The sequence below is a fragment of the Alligator mississippiensis genome, chromosome 9 (assembly GCF_030867095.1).
Source record: "Alligator mississippiensis isolate rAllMis1 chromosome 9, rAllMis1, whole genome shotgun sequence".
In the NCBI taxonomy this organism is placed as follows: Eukaryota; Metazoa; Chordata; order Crocodylia; family Alligatoridae; genus Alligator; species Alligator mississippiensis.
Genome location: NC_081832.1, coordinates 61518545 through 61537964, shown reverse-complemented (window position 1 = coordinate 61537964; position 19420 = coordinate 61518545). Strand labels below are relative to the sequence as shown.

Here is a 19420-nt window from a genome sequence, read left to right as displayed (position 1 = left end):
TTTGCCCTGCAGGAGTGTGGGAAGACTATAAAATCCCAGCAAAGCACCGTCATGAACTCTGCATCAAAACCAGCTGCAGCCCTTAGCCCTCTCCAGGTCAGTGGACACGGCTCACAACATCTCTTTGAAGCTTTATGCTCCTACCCTACCCATATAGAGCTCTACTGTGCTCCCCATGGGCCAATTGCTAACTAAAACTAAAAGGCTCCTCTCCCTCCCATCTCATCCAGTTGAAGATGTCACACACACCCCTCGCCATCACCAACTACTTCAGAAAACAGCCAGAAATCCTGGGTATCAGTGGGTTGGAAGAACCAGGTTACTACATAATCCAAAGCTCCCTTGAGTGTTATCTTCTGGCTACCACGTCCCTGCAAACTCCATGCAGGTGGATATGCATGGAGATGCCTCAGCAAAATCAGTGGTACTGGAGCAGGGAGAGTGGAGCAGAGGCAAAGCTCCTGTTGCATCAACCAGCCCTCAGGTTATTTATCGTGGTGGCCCCACTTTACACCCAGGGATTAGGGCTGAGGGGTCAGGACTCATGAGTCTTAGCAACAATGTGGGAACTGGCAATGGAGGTGGGAAGGAGAGGGGTAGGATGGATGGTACAGATGGAGTTTGTGTGGGGTCTAAACTGAGTTAGTTGGGGTTGCTGCGGATCCTGGTGGAGATGTACTGGCACAGCTGGGATGAAGATATACATGCAAGAGGATTAAACCAGTCTCCAGAGGACACAGTCACAACATATGTACATCCACAATCTTTCCTGCCTTCCCAGATGACACAGTTCAGAAAACCCCATAGCCACTTCCTTAGGGCTGGAGCCAAGGCAGCGAATGGAGGAGTCAAAAGCAGTAGACAAGCAGCTCTTTTGTTAGTAATTAAAGAGCAGCTTTCAAATGCTGCTGTCGGACAGGACTGCCAAGTCATTATTTAACACTGGCTGCCTGGACTTGGTGCCCATGTAGAGATACACACATGCACATGCCTCCAGGACAAGGAGACTGCAGGGTAAGAAAAGAAGTGGGCAGAGGTGGGGTGAGGGGAGCACAACTCTCACCCTCCAGTGGGCTGCAAAGCCAGTCTCCATCACTCACTTGTTACACTGCCAAACAAACACCTTCCTGCTTTCTCTCCTGCTTCCTCCCCCACATGGAAGAAGATTCCTACAAATACCCACAAAGCCAGCTCATCTTTCTGCTTCAACTCCTCCCTGAAGCTTTCCTTTGCTGCTGTCTCTACGTAAAACCTTAGCAGCCAGGCTGCTGGTGTGTGGCACTGTCTAGCCTGCTGACCCATGCTGTCTCATTTCCCCCGCCTCCTGCGTCCCAGCTGAAATAAGCTCTTTGGGACAGAGATGGTCTTTTTCTCCTGTGTTTAGACAGTGCCCAGCACACAGGAGTCCACGGCTCACAGGTGTTACAATAATACAAACAGCAATGCTGCATTCTCAGGATGCTGAGATCTGTGCATGCAACAAGAACAAAAAGAAGGCACCTTATTTACTTCTACTGCAGGATGTGCACCACATCTACTCTACAGCTTCAGGAGTTGCAGCCACAGGAGAAGGCCCTGCTAGGGAGCCACTGATATCAATTTCCCTGGCACCGACACTGCCAAAGCACCTTCATCAATGAAGATCAGTACCCAGGTTGTTCAGATATGTTTTACCCTGGAAAGCTACAACATTTGAACCGCCATCCCCATTTTCACTAGCCTTTGGGTTGCAGCTACTGAGGCAATGCCTTTCAAAGTGCCTTAATCTTTTTTGATCCACTGATTTATGCAAAGCAAATAGCCCCTGCCCCGGAGTTCTCAGCCTAAACCAGAACTGGGGAGGAGAGGGTAAGAGTATAGAGAGTTACAGAAGCATATCAATCCGGGAATGGCCGAGGCTCCTCTAAAGACAAAAGCTGTTATTGGATCCCGAGCGAGGTGGAGAGGGAGAGGAATCAACTATGCAATTAATTTAGGATCACAGCCACTAAAGAAGCCAGATATTTCAGGACTGGAAAAATGTCTGTGCCTCTCGCTTTACCCCAAAGGACTCCATCCTTCCTCGGAAATAATTCATTTCTCTGCACCTTTCAAATCACATCCAGATTTTCTCTGCACAAGCTCCAGATTCACTTTAAAACTGTGCACAGAGACAGCCTCAAGAAGAGGAAGTTTGTTCCGTGCTCCATGCTGGGATGGGTAGGCACGTGGAAGAGCTTGCATTTCCTTTAGCCTCTGTCAGAGCCCTGGGTTTAATAGCTGGTTGGCAAATTTCTGAACAGAGGGTATGTCCTAGCACCACAGTCAAGGGAAAGGGCTCTCTACACTTCTAGTTCATAGATTTCATAGACATTAGGGCTGGAAGGGACCTTGGAAGATCGAGTTCAGCCCCCTGCCCCAGGGGCAGGAAGTCAGCTGGGGTCACAGGATCCCAGCAAGATAAACATCCAAATGTCTCTTAAAAGGAGTCCAGAGTAGGTGCTTGCACCACCTCTGGAGACAGTCTGTTCCAGGCCCTAGGGGCTCGGACAGTAAAGAAATTTTTCCTTATGTCCAGCCTGAAATGGTCTTGAAGGAGTTTGTGATGTTTGACCTTGTTGTCCCTTGGGACGCTCTGGTGAACAGTCGGTTCCTACAGTACCATACCCATGCAATGCTATATGTGTGGGCCCTGGGACCTAATGAGATAAGAGCACTCTCAGGATCTCAGAGAGGCTCAGAATAGGCCAGCTTCACTTTCACACTAGTGCCCCATCCTGGAGGAAGTTACAGCCTCGATTACTTGCTTCGCAAACCTGTAAAGGCTGAGAAAAAAGTACAGTGCCTTAAATAGGCCCTCTAAGACAAGGGAGTTCTGCACTGTGAACCTCAACCAGAAGGACAGATTGGGAAAAATAAAGCCTCAGGAGGAAAGGGGACTAACACTTAATACCAACCATCTATAGCACTTGAGGAAGAGGGTCCCCGCAAATTGGCCTGTACCAAGATGGTGAGACATTAAAATGCATGTCAGGTTGGCCTGATGACGAAGTGCAAACAGCATTTCACTTCAGTGCAGGAAAGCCAGCTTAGAGGCAAACCCCAGCACTTCCTGAAGACTGAAGAGGGGTTTACTGCGGCACACTGCCTCTGCCACTCCAGAGCAGCAACAGCAGCGCTTCCTTCCACGCTGCAGGAAAAGAGACCGCTCCAGAGCTCAAGTGGGGAGGATGCAGAGCAGGAAGGAATGACCTACTCATCTCTGTCAAGAGGACTGAGCAATTGGTATTAAAGATCAGAAACAGATCTGCGTGGAGAGAAATTTTACAACAAAACAGCCCCAACAGCACCCTCCCTGCAACTCTGTGCACAATAAAGAAACAACATGCTTATGGGAATACCCTTAAGCCAGTGAAAGCTAGGTCTGAGAGGCCCAAAAGAGCAGTGAGACTAGTGACCCAAGCACAGGACTGGGAACTAGGAAGTCCATTTCATCACAAACTCTCTCATGGATACTCTGCAGCCTGAGAAAAATCACTTGGGCATGTCTAGGAAAAGGGGGAAGATGGTATTCACTGATGTAACTCCCAGGGGCTTTTGTGGGGAGCAGTTTTGGAGATTTTTATCCTTTGCGCTAACGAAGTGCAAGGATCATCATAAAGCTGGATCAGACTAGGTGGGTGGGAAGGAGGTAGAAAGGGGGACTACGCTCTGCTTTTTAAATCTTTCCCATTAAATCCTCTTCTTCCTTTGGAGTTTGCTGTTGTCTGTAGCTTGATCTTCCTGAAAAGCAATTTTACAGCCAAAGCTAGCTCTGCCTCAGGCAACCCCTCCTTGCAGAGGTTCACATTTCCAGAGAAGCAGACTGGCTGCAATAGGCACTGGGCCATTTGAGCCGTATGAAGCTTGGAAGGCTCCACTTTCCTTATAAAAGCTGTTTCCTGAAAGATCTGGCATGTCCTTTGCACAACTGGCCCAACTGAGCTCATTTATTTTCTTAGTTCATTCTTTCCTGGGGTCTCCATCTCATCATCCCCCAGCCAGTGAATGTATAACCCATCATGTATTAACTCCTGGGTCTGTGTGTGCACCCTGCACAGCACAGAATTGATGTGTAACCACTACCCACAAGTGTTCCTGGGAGACCATGCTCCTCAGTGGGAGGCTAGCAGCACTACCATACCTCAAACCCCTAACTCAGCCGCCCTCAAACTGTGGGTCATGACCCCAAATGGGGTCTCGACATCAGTGGATGGGGTCACAGGGGTGGGAGGCTGTGGGATGGGAGTGAGAGGTCATGCTAAGGAAAAGTTTGGGAAGCACTACCCTCACTCTTTGCATTCTGTAAGCCAGTGTTAGCCTTTTGTAGCTGGAGGAAGGGAGTATGTCATAATGACAACATCTGGGGAGCTGATTCTGGGGGGTGTCAGGGAGTGAAGTGGAGGGCACCCTCCAACTTGCTGAGTGCATGAAGCCAATATAGACTGGCTCAAGACCAAAACAAGGAATCCAACTCCACAGCAGCAAAGAAAGATCCCAGATCAGCCACAGTACCTGAATGATATCAGACTTGAGGCAGGTCATATTTGACAGATCTTTTATCATTATAGCACCCAGGAGATGTTACATTTAAGTACAGTGGGACAAAAGACAGGAATTTCTTCTCCAAAGACTTCCCTCCCTATCCCTGTTGCTCTAATACCTTCCTCTTGAGAGCTCTGTTGCTGTCCCATTCGTTTTGCTGGGCTGGTGAGGAGGATCATTTCCACTGCAGGGGTATTCTCTGGAAAGGCCTGAGACCCAGGTTAGGTCTGACAGTCCAGAGTCTCCTCTACCGCTTTCCAAGAAAAAGTCAAATCCAACGAGGAAAATAAAGTTACATTCACACACAGAGAACGAACAAAATTCCTTTGGGTTAGATGCCGTAAAATAAGTGATAATAATTAGGACCACTTGCCCCTCCAGGAAAATATTGCGACAGACAATCCCAGATGGGATCTTTTTGGTTCCTGATGTGACCCCAAGTTCAAAAGAATTAGGGGTTTGTTAAGAATGCTAAAGGCAGCAGGATGTATAGGAAAGCGGGAGATATTTTTCAGGACTTCAGAGGCCACAATGTCTAACGTTACCACAGAAGGCTTCCCAGAAAGCAGCATATTTCAGATCAGACCACTGCAGCCAAATCTCCACTTGGTAATGAAATTCAGATGCTAAAATGTTTCTCAGAAGGCAGGGTAGGGGGAGCAAGCTACAGAAGCCATAAAGGCTGAACCAAGTAAAAAGCCCAGCAAGCCTACAACTCTCCATATACTGGATCCACAAGTTGCAAGTTTTTGGCAGAGGGACAGACACTGGGTTTGCCTTGCCTTTGACCCAATGATGCATCTTGATGGAAACAGCACAAATCTGCAGTTTTACAATAAGTAAAAACAACATCTGTTGCCATCCCAAGCTGAGGAGGCGAAGTCCTGAGCCAGAAAGAATACAGCATAATTCCTGAACCCTACACCATAATATTACCCATCACTGCAAAGGCTTTTCTACAGCCAAGCTGGGTCCTCTCAGGATGAGACCCTGCCAATGAGCCATCCTACCTGGTGACCAGCATCAGAAGCCAGCTCATAAGAAAGCCGCTGTGTTCTTTCTTCACGTGCCAAACCTGGCAAAAGGAGAAGAGAAGGCACAGACCTCACAATGCGTCACAGCGACTTCTCAAGCGAGTGATCCTGATTTAGAAGCGATTCTGAAGAAGACCCACACAGCTAGTCAGATGTAAGCTCAATATGTCTAGCAAGCTGGCTCCTGCCCAGTCCTGGAACATAGTCTCAAATAAGAAGTTTGCACCAAAACCACCCATTGTTCTGTGCTAATGTACAAAAGTAGGAAGAGACATAGCCAAGGATGTTAACAACTCTCCTCCGTATTACTCTTAGAGCCGTTTCAGGCTCATCCAGAAGTAAAATGTCAAGGTAAGTCTCGGACAGTATGAACTGCACATGACCATGCAGGAAGGCGGTAAAGATAAAAATAAACCCAGGACCAAAATATGCAGCTCAAAGCAGAACCAGAATCAAGGCCCACCTCTAGACTACTACTTTCCTCCTCCCCTGTTTTAGCTACCAATCCAAGGCTATGGAAAGAGGAAGAGAGTACAGCATCCAAAAAATATGCTTCTTCCAGGTATTCTGAAAGCACTTGTGACCATGACTTGGTTCTTAAATGTATTATAATCCTGATCCTAAAAACTCACATTAGTCTTGTGACCCTCTGGAACTATCCAGTTCAGTGGTGCTCAACCTATGGCCCGTGGGTCAGATCTGGTCCCTGAAGTGAATGGATATGACCCATAGCATAAGGGATCAATAGTAAAAAGCCTGGATTAGCATGCATCCCCTTTCCTGCCCTGCCCCTGCTGCTGATTCCCTTTGCAGCTGGAGGTTAGTTCTCTTCCTCTACCCCTGACATAGATAGTCACTCCCTCCTTCCACTCCCCTACCAGAGAGAAGTGGGGACCCACAGTACAGCTGGGTCATAAGCACCCAGCCTGCCACTCTAAAAGCTTGAGGTCCACTGACCTAGCCCATTCTCCAGCTACTACCATGAGGGTCCCTTCACAGCAGAGTAGGGCCTCAAACTGACAGCCTGAATCCAAGCACCCCTGGGTCTGGGAAGTGTCCAGAATCCAAATCCAGAAACTGCAGCTCAGGCCCTTGACTCTGAAATCTGCATCCCCCACTCCATCTGGATTTTTACACCTTTTGGACATATTGCAAGGCCCATCAGCTTTGAGGAATGATGGGGATACAGAACTAATAATAAGAGCTCTTGTGACTAGGGAACAACTTTTTTTTGACAGGCAGTTTTCCAGACTTTCTGACCATTTCTGGAGACTGTCTTTTAACCTCCTGCAAAGGGGAACAATGCATAGGATGGGGATCTGCCAGCATCATTTCTAAGTAGTCAATCAGCCAATTCATGCGCACCCCACATATTATGGAGAAATGTGCTGGTTGCTGCCCTTTGGTTCCCTCTCCTCCACTCCACCCTTAGGGCATGAGGCCTAGGTTTCACCTCCCCAGGGCTCCAATTTACAATCAAAATCCCAGTGGCAAGTCATTTAACTAAGGGAAAGTACTGAAATTCAAATGAGCAGAAATGAAATCAACTGGCGAGGCAGAGAAACGCAGAGCTCAAGACAGCCCTTCTGGAGCTGAGCGGCTGCCTTCCAAAAATAGCAGTGTTTTGGTGGGAACGAATAGGGATTCTTCACAAGCACAGAGTGGCCAAACTGTAATTCCTATTTTTCCAAGTCGTGCCTTCTGCCAATTTGGCTTCTACCTTTTTTTTGTTCCCTGCTTTGAGCTGGCAGGAAAGCTGCACAGCAATGGCTTTTCCTCTACATTAATGTCAGGCTTGCTCTGTTTTTTGCTGATGCTACAATCAGCAAGAAGTCAAACCAGAAATACCTCCACGGGAAACCCAGACAGCGTCTTACTGACAAAAGTACCCTGGCCCAGAGGGGAAGAAAGTGGATTCTTCATGCCACTCGGAGGAAAGAAGATGCCACTAAGTACCTTTGTGTTTCCAGATGAGCCAGAATGCAGAACACAGCACAACGGGCCACACTTAGTACATCTGCCACATTTACTGGAAGTGGTTACAGTACCACCACATTTCTAAATATACCCCTTTTCTTTATGCTATTGGAAAAGATTTTGTGTGGCCAAAATCCTTTAGCAGTGGGTGTGTGAAATACTCCGAGTCCCTTCTATCAGGGCATTCTCATCTCAGAAGGCATTTATATTTTCAAGCAGGAATGGGGTAGCCACAAACCACAATGTTCAAAATGGGTAATATGTTGCCTGGGGCAAATGAATGCTCATTTGCTTAGCTGCACAGTGAACACATAGAGCATTTTAGGTAACCCAACTGGAAACAAAGGCCTAGGAGAAAGTCACAGCTGTTGATTAGTTTTGATCCAATGTTTCTCATTAGTTTGCTATTCTCTTCAGACTTGAACTGGAATTACACCCGAGGAAAAACAAAGATCAGTCCCTGGGAATCCTCCACCCTAGCTAGGCCTGGGCTAAACTGGCTGTAGCTATGTTGGAATCCACTCATCCATTATAGGGATAGCAGAGATGATACGAGTACGCTTGCTTGTCTGAAGTAAAAATCTAGGTGTTTTCTAGAGACAGAGGCTATGACTTAGCGTTCAGGATGGGCAACAACCAATGACTCAATACTGCAGGAAGCTGGGGCTATAACCGCTGATTGTTGGCCGCATCTGTCACCCTGAGTTTAAATGCTCTGTGTGGATGCTACTGAAAATACTGTGTGTACATTTTAATGGGAAGGGCTCATACACCGTGTATGTATGTGTGCACGTGTGGCAGGGATTTGTGCATGCCTAGACTGGTAACTTCTGATACTGTTATGCCATGATCAGCATTTGTCTTCCAAGTCCAATAGACTCCTACCTGGCAGAAAGGGGATGATCCTCTGTTTGGGATCCTTCTGCCCTCCTTCCATCGGGAATTTGTCCAGCATTTGCATCTAAAAAGGGAACACAAGATAGGAGATTAAATATATTTATTAAAGACAACAAGACAATTCCTCAATGAGGAAAGACTGGATGGAAGTCAGGTCTCCATGTCAATAGAAGCTAGCTTTGGACACTTGCAAACAACTTCATTACATGGCAAGGGGGGCGCTTGCAACAAGAGAGAAGAGGAACCCTCGAGTGCTTGGCTGCCAATCCAAAGGATTCCATAAAACACCAATGTTAAGATGGACTGGGGACCAACCTTTTTGGCAGGCATGTCACAAATTAGCCTCATACCCTCCCTGGGTACCACTCTGGTCGCCTTCCCCTGCTGCTCTGCTTTATGCTCCCAGTTCGATCTGCTGCTGTGCTGCCTGCCTCCTCCCTGATCTGCTGCATGACACATGCAGAGGCTGCCCATGCCACTTGTGGCACATATGCCACAGGTTGCCCACCCCTGAACTAGACAGCTGGGAAAGACCATTTCATAAATCCAATTCACTGCTCCCAATTTAGGTTGCTCGTTCACCATTTGAATTCAGCTTAATGAGGGCATCAAGCTTCATTTGCATTGCTATAACCAACAGCCTTTATCCTAAAGGACTTCAGTAACCTACAAACAAACACTCAATTGCAAATACCCATATTGGAATCTGAATTACTCAGAAAGGTCCCTTGTGAATATTAACTTCTGTGTGAATCACTATGGGATTACTCTAATCAGAGAGGGCACTGATCATGACAACAAGGCAGAGGAGGACAGTGAACTTAAAATTCCAGCTCAATCGAAGGATGCTGTAATGGAGGGGGAATGTCAAGATGCAAACATGCTGCACCCTAAGCAGGATGCTCCTTTTCATAATAGCATGAAAAACACCCCTAAATCTCACTGAAGATGGTGGGAGTGGGAGGACTTGGTTTCTCATGGCAGACTCCTGCTTCCTTAAAAGACCGGGAAGAGTCACGGAGACTATGGATCCCATTCTTCAGTGCTGAAGGTCACATATATAAAGCAAACTTATTGTGCGAGGTCGAAGTGTCCTGATACATGCCAGTGTGCTCTGTAAAAATTGCCTCCTAAACTGGAAGTAGTGGAGCCATGTCTCCATGGTGCTTTCCAAGCAAGCCAATTAGGCTTAGACAACCTCCCAAGCTAACCAGCATGCCCATAACATTGCACGGTAATGGCTGCACTGGTTTCAGTTGAATGAGGCAGCCCATGAAGAACTGTTGGTGCATATCACTACCTGGCATAGTAAGCTTTCTAAGTGGATGTGGTTCAACTCTCCCCATGCTCTATAAAAAAGTGCCCTAAGCACACAATTTGGGGCTGTGGATTTCATTGTATAATACAGCACTTAAGAGTTCAGCGTTGAGTACTGATCTTAAGCTCCTTTTATGGATCAGGCTCCTCTGCACCTAAGTGCCCAAAGCGGAGGAACAGTGCCTACCACACATGACTGTCAAGATTGATCTAAGATTCCAAGGTCTCAAATTATAGGAAGGTTTGGGGGGAAGGGGGGGGGGGGCGGGGACATAATTAGCTAAGACACAGAGATTTCTCAGTCTGTTTTCTGCACCACTCAACATTATGTTTGTGTAGCCCCTACAGGAAAAACAATAATCAAAAGTCTAATCACAAGCCTTGATCGCCATCTGAGCTCATATGCTTAAAGGACAGCAGTTCCTGTAGCTCATGGCACACAGGAGAGTGTTGTAGCTAGCAACACAGCCAGCTGCCTTTGCCATCCCAGCCCAATCCAGTCCATTGGGTCGCAGGGGTGGGAAGCAGCCTTTGGTAGGATACTGGAGTAAAGCTCCTACTCACTATTTCTGAAGCAATAGCAAGACATTAAGAGTGCTACCACTTCACCCTTTGGGCCAACAGAAGGGCCTATGCCTAATTTCATGGGACTTGGTTTCATTTTACAATAGTTGGTTTACCCTGCTGGGTTTGCTAGAGCAGCAATTCATAAGCACTTTTGCTAACCTGAGCAGGCACTACCCAAGACAGACAAAACTCAAAAGAGGAAGACAAACAACAAAATGCAGTGGTGCTTTTTTCAAGCTCTATGAGGAAAAAACAAAAACACACTCTCTCTCCATGTGCAGGTAAAGGCACAACTGGATCTAATACTTAATAGACACAATGGTGTCTCCTACCATGCCTCTTATACATGGCAGGAGGCACAACTGTAGGATTGCACATTAGATCCAATCGTGCCTTATTGCCGGTGTAGGGGGAGCTTAGCCTTGAGCTCCTCCTCTGTAGCAGAAAGCCCCCTTTTCCTCTTGCCTGTGGTTGCTCTCCCTTCCTTGGATATGTTTTTCCTCTTCTACCTTTTCTTCCTTCCCCTTTCTTTCACTTTAAGACAAGGAATTGTGTTTTAAAGTTTGTACATGTGCATTTTGTATCCCCCTTGTATTTTGGTATTCTTATCTGTTTGTGTGCATTACTCTTGTAGCTTATATTTTCTACTCCTCACCTTTTAATTAAATGTGTTTAGTTTCAGAAGTAAGTTATACATTGTAACAATGTTAACAAGGGCAGGAATCAAACTGCCGCTTTCCTGTATCAGGCGGGCCCCTGAAAGAGCGAGTGAATCAGTGATTGAATGTGTAACACAGTAGCAGGCAGCAATTAACACCTAGGGAAGCCGCAGATCAACCAAGGGAAGAAATCAATAGGAGACAATGTAGCAACCGGGAATTCTCTAAACTTCACTGTTCAAGGGCTAGAAGCCCTGGTCTGAGTTAATCAATGCCGGGGACCAATTTTGGGGCTGAATATCTCCAGATCGACCGCTCCCAGAACCCTATTTAAAATTTATCAACGAACTTCCAAACCTGCACGTACATGTGGATGACCCCTGAGGCTGACAGATGCCATCCAGTAGCCACCAAGGGGGAAGGCCCACGAGGGTCAACGACCCCTGGATTGGGCAAACCTGAAAACTGGGGAGTCACCAAAGTCTGCCAAGGACAGATAAAAAGCAGTGAAAAGTGACCCTCAGCGACACCCTCTTGATCTCCAACTTGACCAGCACCTGACCTGTCCAGCCAGAAGGACCAGCCGGCGACCCCCTTCTGGAGGATAACACCATGCTGAAAGAAGCCTCAACTGGCCATCGACGGCAGACTCCAGCGCCTGTGGGATAGGTATACCCGACTCTTGCAGTTCGTTACTGTGTGCGCGCGTGCGGACCAGCCCCAAGTTTTATGATTTGACTTCATTACAGTGTTTCAATCCGCCTAATAAACCAGAATTTTAAGGATCCTGAGTTGGACATTTGTAGCCAACACCTCCACTGGCAAGAAGCAGGTTCCCAGGTGTGGGGGCCACATGTAGCCAGGACCAAAAGTCCCCACAACTGACAGGCTCTGATGGGCTGCATTTGACCAAGAGCCCCCTCACTGAGGAGCCCAGACAGGTGCAGGACTCTTGGTCCCAGCTGGGTGTGCAGTGCAGCTGGGACCGAAAGCCCCACGGGGGACTAGGGGGGATCATGCCAGCCCCAGGACTCAGGGGTTTCATGCTGGACATAGGGCACCCCTGTGGCTGGGAGCCCTGTCAGCTGATGGGGCTTCCAGCCAAAGAAGAGACCCCACTACGTGTGCAAATTAAAGCTCAGTAGCACCCAGCTATAAAGCTAGTACACATTTTCAAGGCCTAACTTTAAGAAGCTCCAACCAGCTATATCATGGGATAGCTACTTTGCATGTGTAGCTGGTCTTTAGGTAATTTTGCAATTAACCAGTTAATTGTGCAATATTTGTAATGGGTAGAGGTGGCCACACACACACACACACACACACACACACACACACACACACTAGTTTAAGCAAGGACAAGAAAGAAAAAGAAAAGCAGGGAGAGGCAGTTTTAGGAATAAAAAATTAAGATGAATCCAAAACTGAACCATTTAAAAAACAGTGCTTAAATGCTCCCTTTAAAAGATGGCCGGTCATCTCAAACACAGGAATGTGTTAAAGTGGGAAGAAATATGATTTTAGGATTTGATTTTAAGTGAGTTCGTGACATAGAAAGTGAATCTAGACTCAGCAATAACCGGAGATTGCTCTGACGTTACCAGAAGCCACAAAATGAGCATGGCGGAGAGTGGAATCGTTTCCGCAGTACAGAGTGACCACAAGGCTGTTACTGCAAGTACCATTTCAGTGAAGTTATTGGGCATGTAACACTCTCCTGTTGGTTTCTTAGTTTCAGGAAAATAAAGGATTATACAACATCACCACTAGCCAACATTACAGACTCCTCTTGTCACCATCTATCCAGAAAGAAACTAAACGAGTCTAATTTTATTATTCCTGTTGGCAAAGGCTATTGAGTTTATGACTGACTCAGGATACACAGTACAAATCAAGTCACCAATACAGCGCACATGAATACAGTTAAGTAACACAATAATTGACTCAAAGGTTTTTCCTTTCACCTTTCTTCAAGAGAGCTTATTGCTCCTAAAACTGAGAGAGACACCAACAGTACCAGAGCCAGGAATACTGTCTTTGTGCAACTGAACTCTCTCTCTCACCCATCCTGGGTAAGCTTCCAGTGTCCTCTTGTCTTCTTATCCTGAGATCCAAGACACGACACAACTAGGGACCACAGTTTTGCATTGCAGCTTCCCCTGTTGCATGGGAGGGGGCAGGATTTTCTGCTGTGGATATCATCAGATCACAGTCTGGTAGCTACCTCCAAGTCCCTAAATGATCTCTAGAGATCACAGATGCTGTCCTGAGCAGATACTGCTGTGGAAAAAGCAAGAGCATATGATCATTGCAGACTAGTACTGGAAGAGTTGTACAGCCAAAAAGTGGCAGAGCGTCTCTAAACCACAATATCACCTGCTACTCCAGAGCTGGGGTGAGGAGAAGAAGCTGGTAGTTTGCTGGCCTGTGTTATGGTGCAAGTCTCCAAGACTGATAAGCACCAACATGTCTGCTGCACAGAAATGGAAAAGCACAAACGCCCTGAAAGGAGGGGCAAGGCCCCAAAAACATTAAAGAATGGAAGTGCAGGGATGGGAGAAAGTCAGGAGGGAAGGTCACATGGAGTCGCATCCAGTCCAGCTGCCACATCACACAATTTGGGGGAAGGCAGAGGCAAATACCAATTCAGCAGTTTATAAGACATAAGCCTGTGGCTGAAGAAAAGCTAACAACTCCTTCCAAGGAAAACAATCCCAGAGCCGGCTCTAACCACGGCAGGTGGTTTGTGTTAGCAGATACGAGAGTGCATGGTTGCAGAGATCCAAAGTCTCAGTCATAGGCTGACAGACCTTCCCTTATGACACAAAATGCTCTGGCTCTGCAGCAAGGAGGAGGATTCAGCAGGGATGGGAGGAATAAACTGCACAGATGACAGCTGCCATTATACTCCAGGAAGAATCCATTTGGTTGGTAAGAAGGGCACCTTTTGAAGTTTACTCCTTAAATTTATTTGGCCCAAGTATTGCCTAGTGCTGCATTATGACTCTGGGTTTCACTCCGAGTACCTAGGGCTAAGCTCTATTGTTCCAGGCCAAGAGTAATAATTCTAGAGATAGCACACCCTAGCCTGAAAAGGAACCAGGGATAGGGTGCAGATTGCTCTCACCTGTGAAAGCCCACAAGTAAAGCGTATTAGAAGAGACACTCCCAAACCTGACACATCCTTAGTCCCAAGAAGCCAGAAGGCAAGGCTGACCATGAAGCACCTTCCTCCAAGTCCTCAATGGAAAAGCAGATTTTCCTTAGTAGGGAAGGGATTTTGGACTGAACAGTTTCAACCTGGGAAGACTCTTGCAAGACTATTAGCAGCACACATTTCTATCCAAGTTATGCAAAGAAAGTAGTAACATCACATTCCTGGAGCAGGTGAATGCCCAGCCATCCAAGATGCAGGGGAGCAGGAGCAGAACCTGACAGGAGGCAGACAGATGCATGCCAAGACCCTTTCTGAATGCAGCCATCCATCCCAACCCCAGGACAGGGCAAGGAAGCCAGGAGATGACCTCCCTCTCAGCAATGTGCTCAGCCAACCCAAAAAGAAAGAGCAAGGGAAAGAGAAACACTAAAAGTGATTTACATTGCTATTATTTAGTAGCATTTGCCAGTAGATTTTTTTTAAATTAAAGCAGGTGCAATATCAAGCATCTGTATTTTGTCACTGTATTATGTGGGACCTATAAAACATTGCACCCTCACTTTTGAGTACAGTGAAAATATTGCAAATATTTCATGAAAGTGGCAAAGCTTGCCATTCTGACCTTTATGGGGAGGGCAGGTGAAAACGAGGAGAAAACCTCACCTCCTCTAAAAGTAGAGACAGCCAATGCATTCACCCTCCAAAGCTGGGAGAGAATTATTCAGAGTGAACAGCAAATCCTTCCAGTGTGGCCTGGACCTCAGTGTGGCGTGGTCTGATCACCTTGCCAGGCCAGTCTCTATCAGAGCCACTCACAGAGCACCACTTTTGAGCACTGACCGGGTGGTTTTATAGGTGATGGGAGAACAAAAATCTTTGCCCCACATACCTGTTGGCCTAGGGACAAGCACTCCCACCATCATTCATGTGTCTTGGGCTTGGAAGCCAATGTCTCGCGGTCAATTTGCTGGACATCAGTGCCTAGACTGTTACTCTTGGCCAAGAGGGAGATCTTTACCCCAGTCCCAGTTTCTCCTGTGCCAGTTCAGAAATGTTGGGAGAATGCTACATGTGGCTGTGGAGGAGAGACAGATCTAATCATCAGCCCTGGTCTTGACCCTCCTCAGGGCTATGAAAGGGAATCTTCCATCTCCCAAGGGACAAAACATCCTACTATGCACAGGCACAGCGCCAAGGCCAGCCATCAGAGTCGGTCCGTGAGCCATGGTCACAGGAGGTGGAGGGGAGGGCTGTGGGGTATTTTCCATCAGCAAATTAATTTGTGCCAGGAGACTGAAGTTGAGAATAAATGACATTCCTTCTCTATTGGTCTAACACAACAGAGGCCCAAGCAGTGGCCCTTTGTAGCAGCTGATGCAATACATGCCTGTTCCAGAGGCTCATTAATTATCCATACTTAGAGTGGTCAACTTTTGACACCAGTCAAAAACTCAACAAAAGGCTTTACAGTTGGGTGCAATGGAGGCACAGGAACCCCTTTGTGCACATATCAGGCTGCCCTCCAAGGGGAAGAGGGAGCAAGAAGCATCTCAGTGGTGAAGAGATGGACTTAAGCCAAACCTGTTCTTATCCCCAGTCCTGAAATTCACTGCTCAGGCTTAGATTCTCTTAGATACCTGGAGCATATAAACACTGGGTAACTGGGGGTTGGGGGGTAGGGGTAAGTAGACAGCAGCAATCCCATTGATCAGAAATAGTTCATATTGGTTTCAGATCTTACAATATGTCGAAGACTAGCTAAGGAAGAACAGTCTCCTTGGCTGCCCCAAAAACCTTGAGCGTTCCCCACTTGTACAAGGATGGGCAATACAAGCCTCACTTTAACCATAAGTTCAATATGAGCCAAGAGTGTGTTCTTTGGCAAAAAAGCCTGATGGCATGCTGGGTTGTATTAACAGAAGTGTCGCTTGCAAATCAAGGAAAGTGATTTTTCTACTCTATTCAACACTGGTGAGGCCTTCCATGGGATAATATACAGTACTACAAGAAGGATGTGGACAGATTGGAAATGATTTAATAGACTTGGGTAACGTGACTTATGAAGAAAGGCTGAAAAAGCCAGGGTTATTTGCACTGGAGAAGAGAAGACTGAGAGGGGAGGGGGGATTTAATAACAATCTTCAAATACCTGAAGGGTGATTATAAAGAGGATGGAAATTGGCTTTTCTTTGTGGCTGTAGGGGACAGGTCTAGGAGCCACAGCCTCAAACCACAGCAGGGGAAATTTAGGCTGGAGATTAGGAGTAACTTTCTGACTATGAGGATGATCAGGCATTGAGATGGGCTACCTGGAGAAGTTGTGAAGTCTCCATCCCTGGAAATTTTAAAGAACAGGTTGGACAGACATTTGGCTGGGATGGCTTAGTCAGGGATGATCCTGCCTTTTGAGGTCCCTTCCAGCCTTACTTTCCCATGATCGCTCTCCTCTGTGTTCCAACCTGCTACATTTCCTTCTAGCTTGGGACCTTCCAGACAGAATACTCATCCCTTCTTACTTTTCACTTCTCCTTTCTGGGAAGTCCCCTGGAAATGTGTGATGCTCAGCATGTTCATGTTCAGTTGTGACTAGACTCAAATAAGGCAATTTAAGTCTTGAGAAGCAACCCTGCTTGGGAAGTTTACTTCATGTCACCTCAGTTAAATCACTAGAATTTGGGAGTCCTGAGCATTGGTCAAGTTCATACTTCTTATGAGAAGATGAGGTTTTCAATTGGCAGCCCGGTTCCATTGTGAAGCTTGCTAAGATGTCCCTGTTGTAACAGAATCCAGTGGGAAGGGGAATGCAACCTTAAAAGGCTACCTAGGAATTGACAGCAGTGCTCATCACAGATGGAAGTGCTGACTTTGCAAACATGTTTCTGCAGGTCAAGGGAGTTTTTAATCTCATGATCAGTCACCTCCCAGGTGTCTGTCAAGCAGGTACGCTGGAGATGGCTCAGATTCAATTGATAGTCTTTCCCCAGTCCCATTAAAAGTAGAGGTGCACCGATACACCGATCTGATATCAGATCAGCACCAATATAAAGAAAATTGATTGTATCAACCTGATGTGGCTGATAATTTGACCAATAAATGCCTGTGCATGCATGCGGCACATGCAGGCAGTGAGAAGCACAGCCCAGCAGCTTAGAGAGCTGCATGCAGCTGGTAAGTCTGTTGTGGTGGAAGGGGTGGGCTGTGCAGATCAAGGTCCCCCATGGTGAGGGAGGGAGTGGGGCTGGGGCAGGCTCTGCCCAGTTGGGACGGGCATGGGATGGAATCATGGCTTGTTCAGGGGGCATGTGGGGGGGGGGGGTGCAGCTCCCACTGCTGTGCGCACCCTGGGTGGGCACAGGGGGGCATGTGCCCCCAGATATGCATGGGGCACAGGCAGGGTGGGTGGCAGCTGCAGGCTGGAGCCAAAGCTAAGTTGGGGTGGGGGGAGGGGGAGGAGGATTGGGCCAGGGCTGCACTTGGGGGTGGGCAGTGGTGGCAGCACTATGAGGGGACGCTATAGGGGTGGTACGGCAAAATTTGGAGTGGCTGCAGTCCCCCGCAGCCCCCCTCCCAGCCTTGCTGCCACCCACCCTGAGTGCAACCTGGCCCAGCCCCAGCCAGGAAGAGCCCAGCGCCACCCCAGCCCCAACCCACAGCTGCAGCCTGACCAGCCCAGCCTCGCACAGATCTGGGAGCACACTCTCCTCACCCCCCATGCCCTCCCAGGGTGCGTGCAATGGCGGAAGCCATCCCCCAACCCGTGCTCCCCAGACAAACTGTGGCTCCATCCCGAGAAATGCCCAGCTGGGCAGCACCTGCTCCAACCCCACCCCTCTTCCCTCTCTCCTTCCCTTCCATCACAGCAGACTTACCAGCTGCATGTAGCTGTAGCAGAAATTGAATCAGTATCAGTCAATATACCTCCTTAAAAAATCAGCTACAGGTATTGGCCCCCCAAAATCTCTATCGCTGCACCCCTAATCAAAAGCACTCTGTTTATCTAGGTAATGGATAATGGATATATAGGGGGTGAAAGTGCAGCAGCCCAGAAAACAGGGAGACCAAGGTTTGTGCTGGCCTTGGGGATGATGTGAAAGAAAGGCAGTATCTCAGTGGTTCTTATCCTTCTTAGACTCAAAGCACACACCCCATTTCAAAAATTAAATTTCCACTCACATTTTTACTATGGAAAAATAGAGTAATTCTTATGTTGCAAGAATTCAAGACGACCAGAACAGGTCAGAATCATCTGACGCCATGGATTCCTACTGAAGTCTCCAAATTTACCTCATGAACCAGGTTTAGGTGTTTGCACACCTAACTGTTCTAATATTGCACAGCCCCCTGCAGCACTCTTAGAAGGATCGCACGGACCCTGCTTAAGCAGTATTCAACACAAATAATCGTTAAGACATAGTTCTGAGGCAGTGCTTTTGAGCCCCAGTCATGAACTAGGACCTTGTGCCAGGTGCTGAGGCATTTCAAGCTGAATCTGAGGCTGTTGCTTACCCGACACTACAGACAGCACTGCATGCAAGATGACTGCATAGTCTCAATTACTAGAGCAGTACATAACCTTTGATTTGACGTGATTTTCAAGTAGATTTTTTTAATAAAACCTTTCCGAGAAGGCAGCAGCTCACATCGGCTCAGCCATGGGAAAGCGCAACAGGCAGCCCAGACTGAAAGCTGATGGCAGAACTGTAAAACATACCTAATAAAAAGAGGACTAGGAGGCAACCAAGGTCAGAGAAGAGGCTACAGCAACAGCTGCCACTAGATGAGAAGCTTCCTATGAAGTCACAGTAAAAATTGTGTATAAAGAGGTAGCAGTTGGTCTACATAGCAAGCCCTACTGTAAGGAAAGTGCATGCAACCCATGGCATGAAGTGACCTGGTATAAGGGCATCCTTACATCCTCCTAAAAGCTTCTTCCTGACAGAGGGCCTGGATGCCCACATTTACATGGGTGCAAACACGTACGTAATGTACATCAGTGTAACTTGGTAAAATCCCAATATGCAGTTACCACATGGAAAACTATACCTGGAATAGCCAGGATATTGCTGGCTCTCCCACCACCTCCTGGAGTGGCACTGAAACAGTGCCTACTGCAGCAGCAAGCTACCCAGAGAGAACTGGTCATCTTGTCTACTTCAGACTGTGGTGGAAGTGTCAGCTATGCTTACACTTAATATGTATTAATATGGTGTAGCTCAGAAGCTGCCAGACAGATTCCCCAGAGGGACTCC

At 47.3% G+C, this 19420-nt stretch overlaps 1 protein-coding gene across 4 annotated transcripts in view; it reads right to left on the bottom strand.

Annotated features, from left to right (window-relative positions):
• Positions 1–19420, bottom strand: part of SH3PXD2B (SH3 and PX domains 2B) — a 123720-nt gene that overhangs the window by 59762 nt on the left and 44538 nt on the right. For all 4 annotated transcript variants that reach the window (XM_014597550.3, XM_014597551.3, XM_014597552.3 and 1 more), the window contains exon 3: positions 8460–8535. In XM_014597550.3, coding sequence (XP_014453036.1) covers positions 8460–8535 — 76 coding nt within the window. The remainder of the gene's footprint in view (positions 1–8459; positions 8536–19420) is intronic.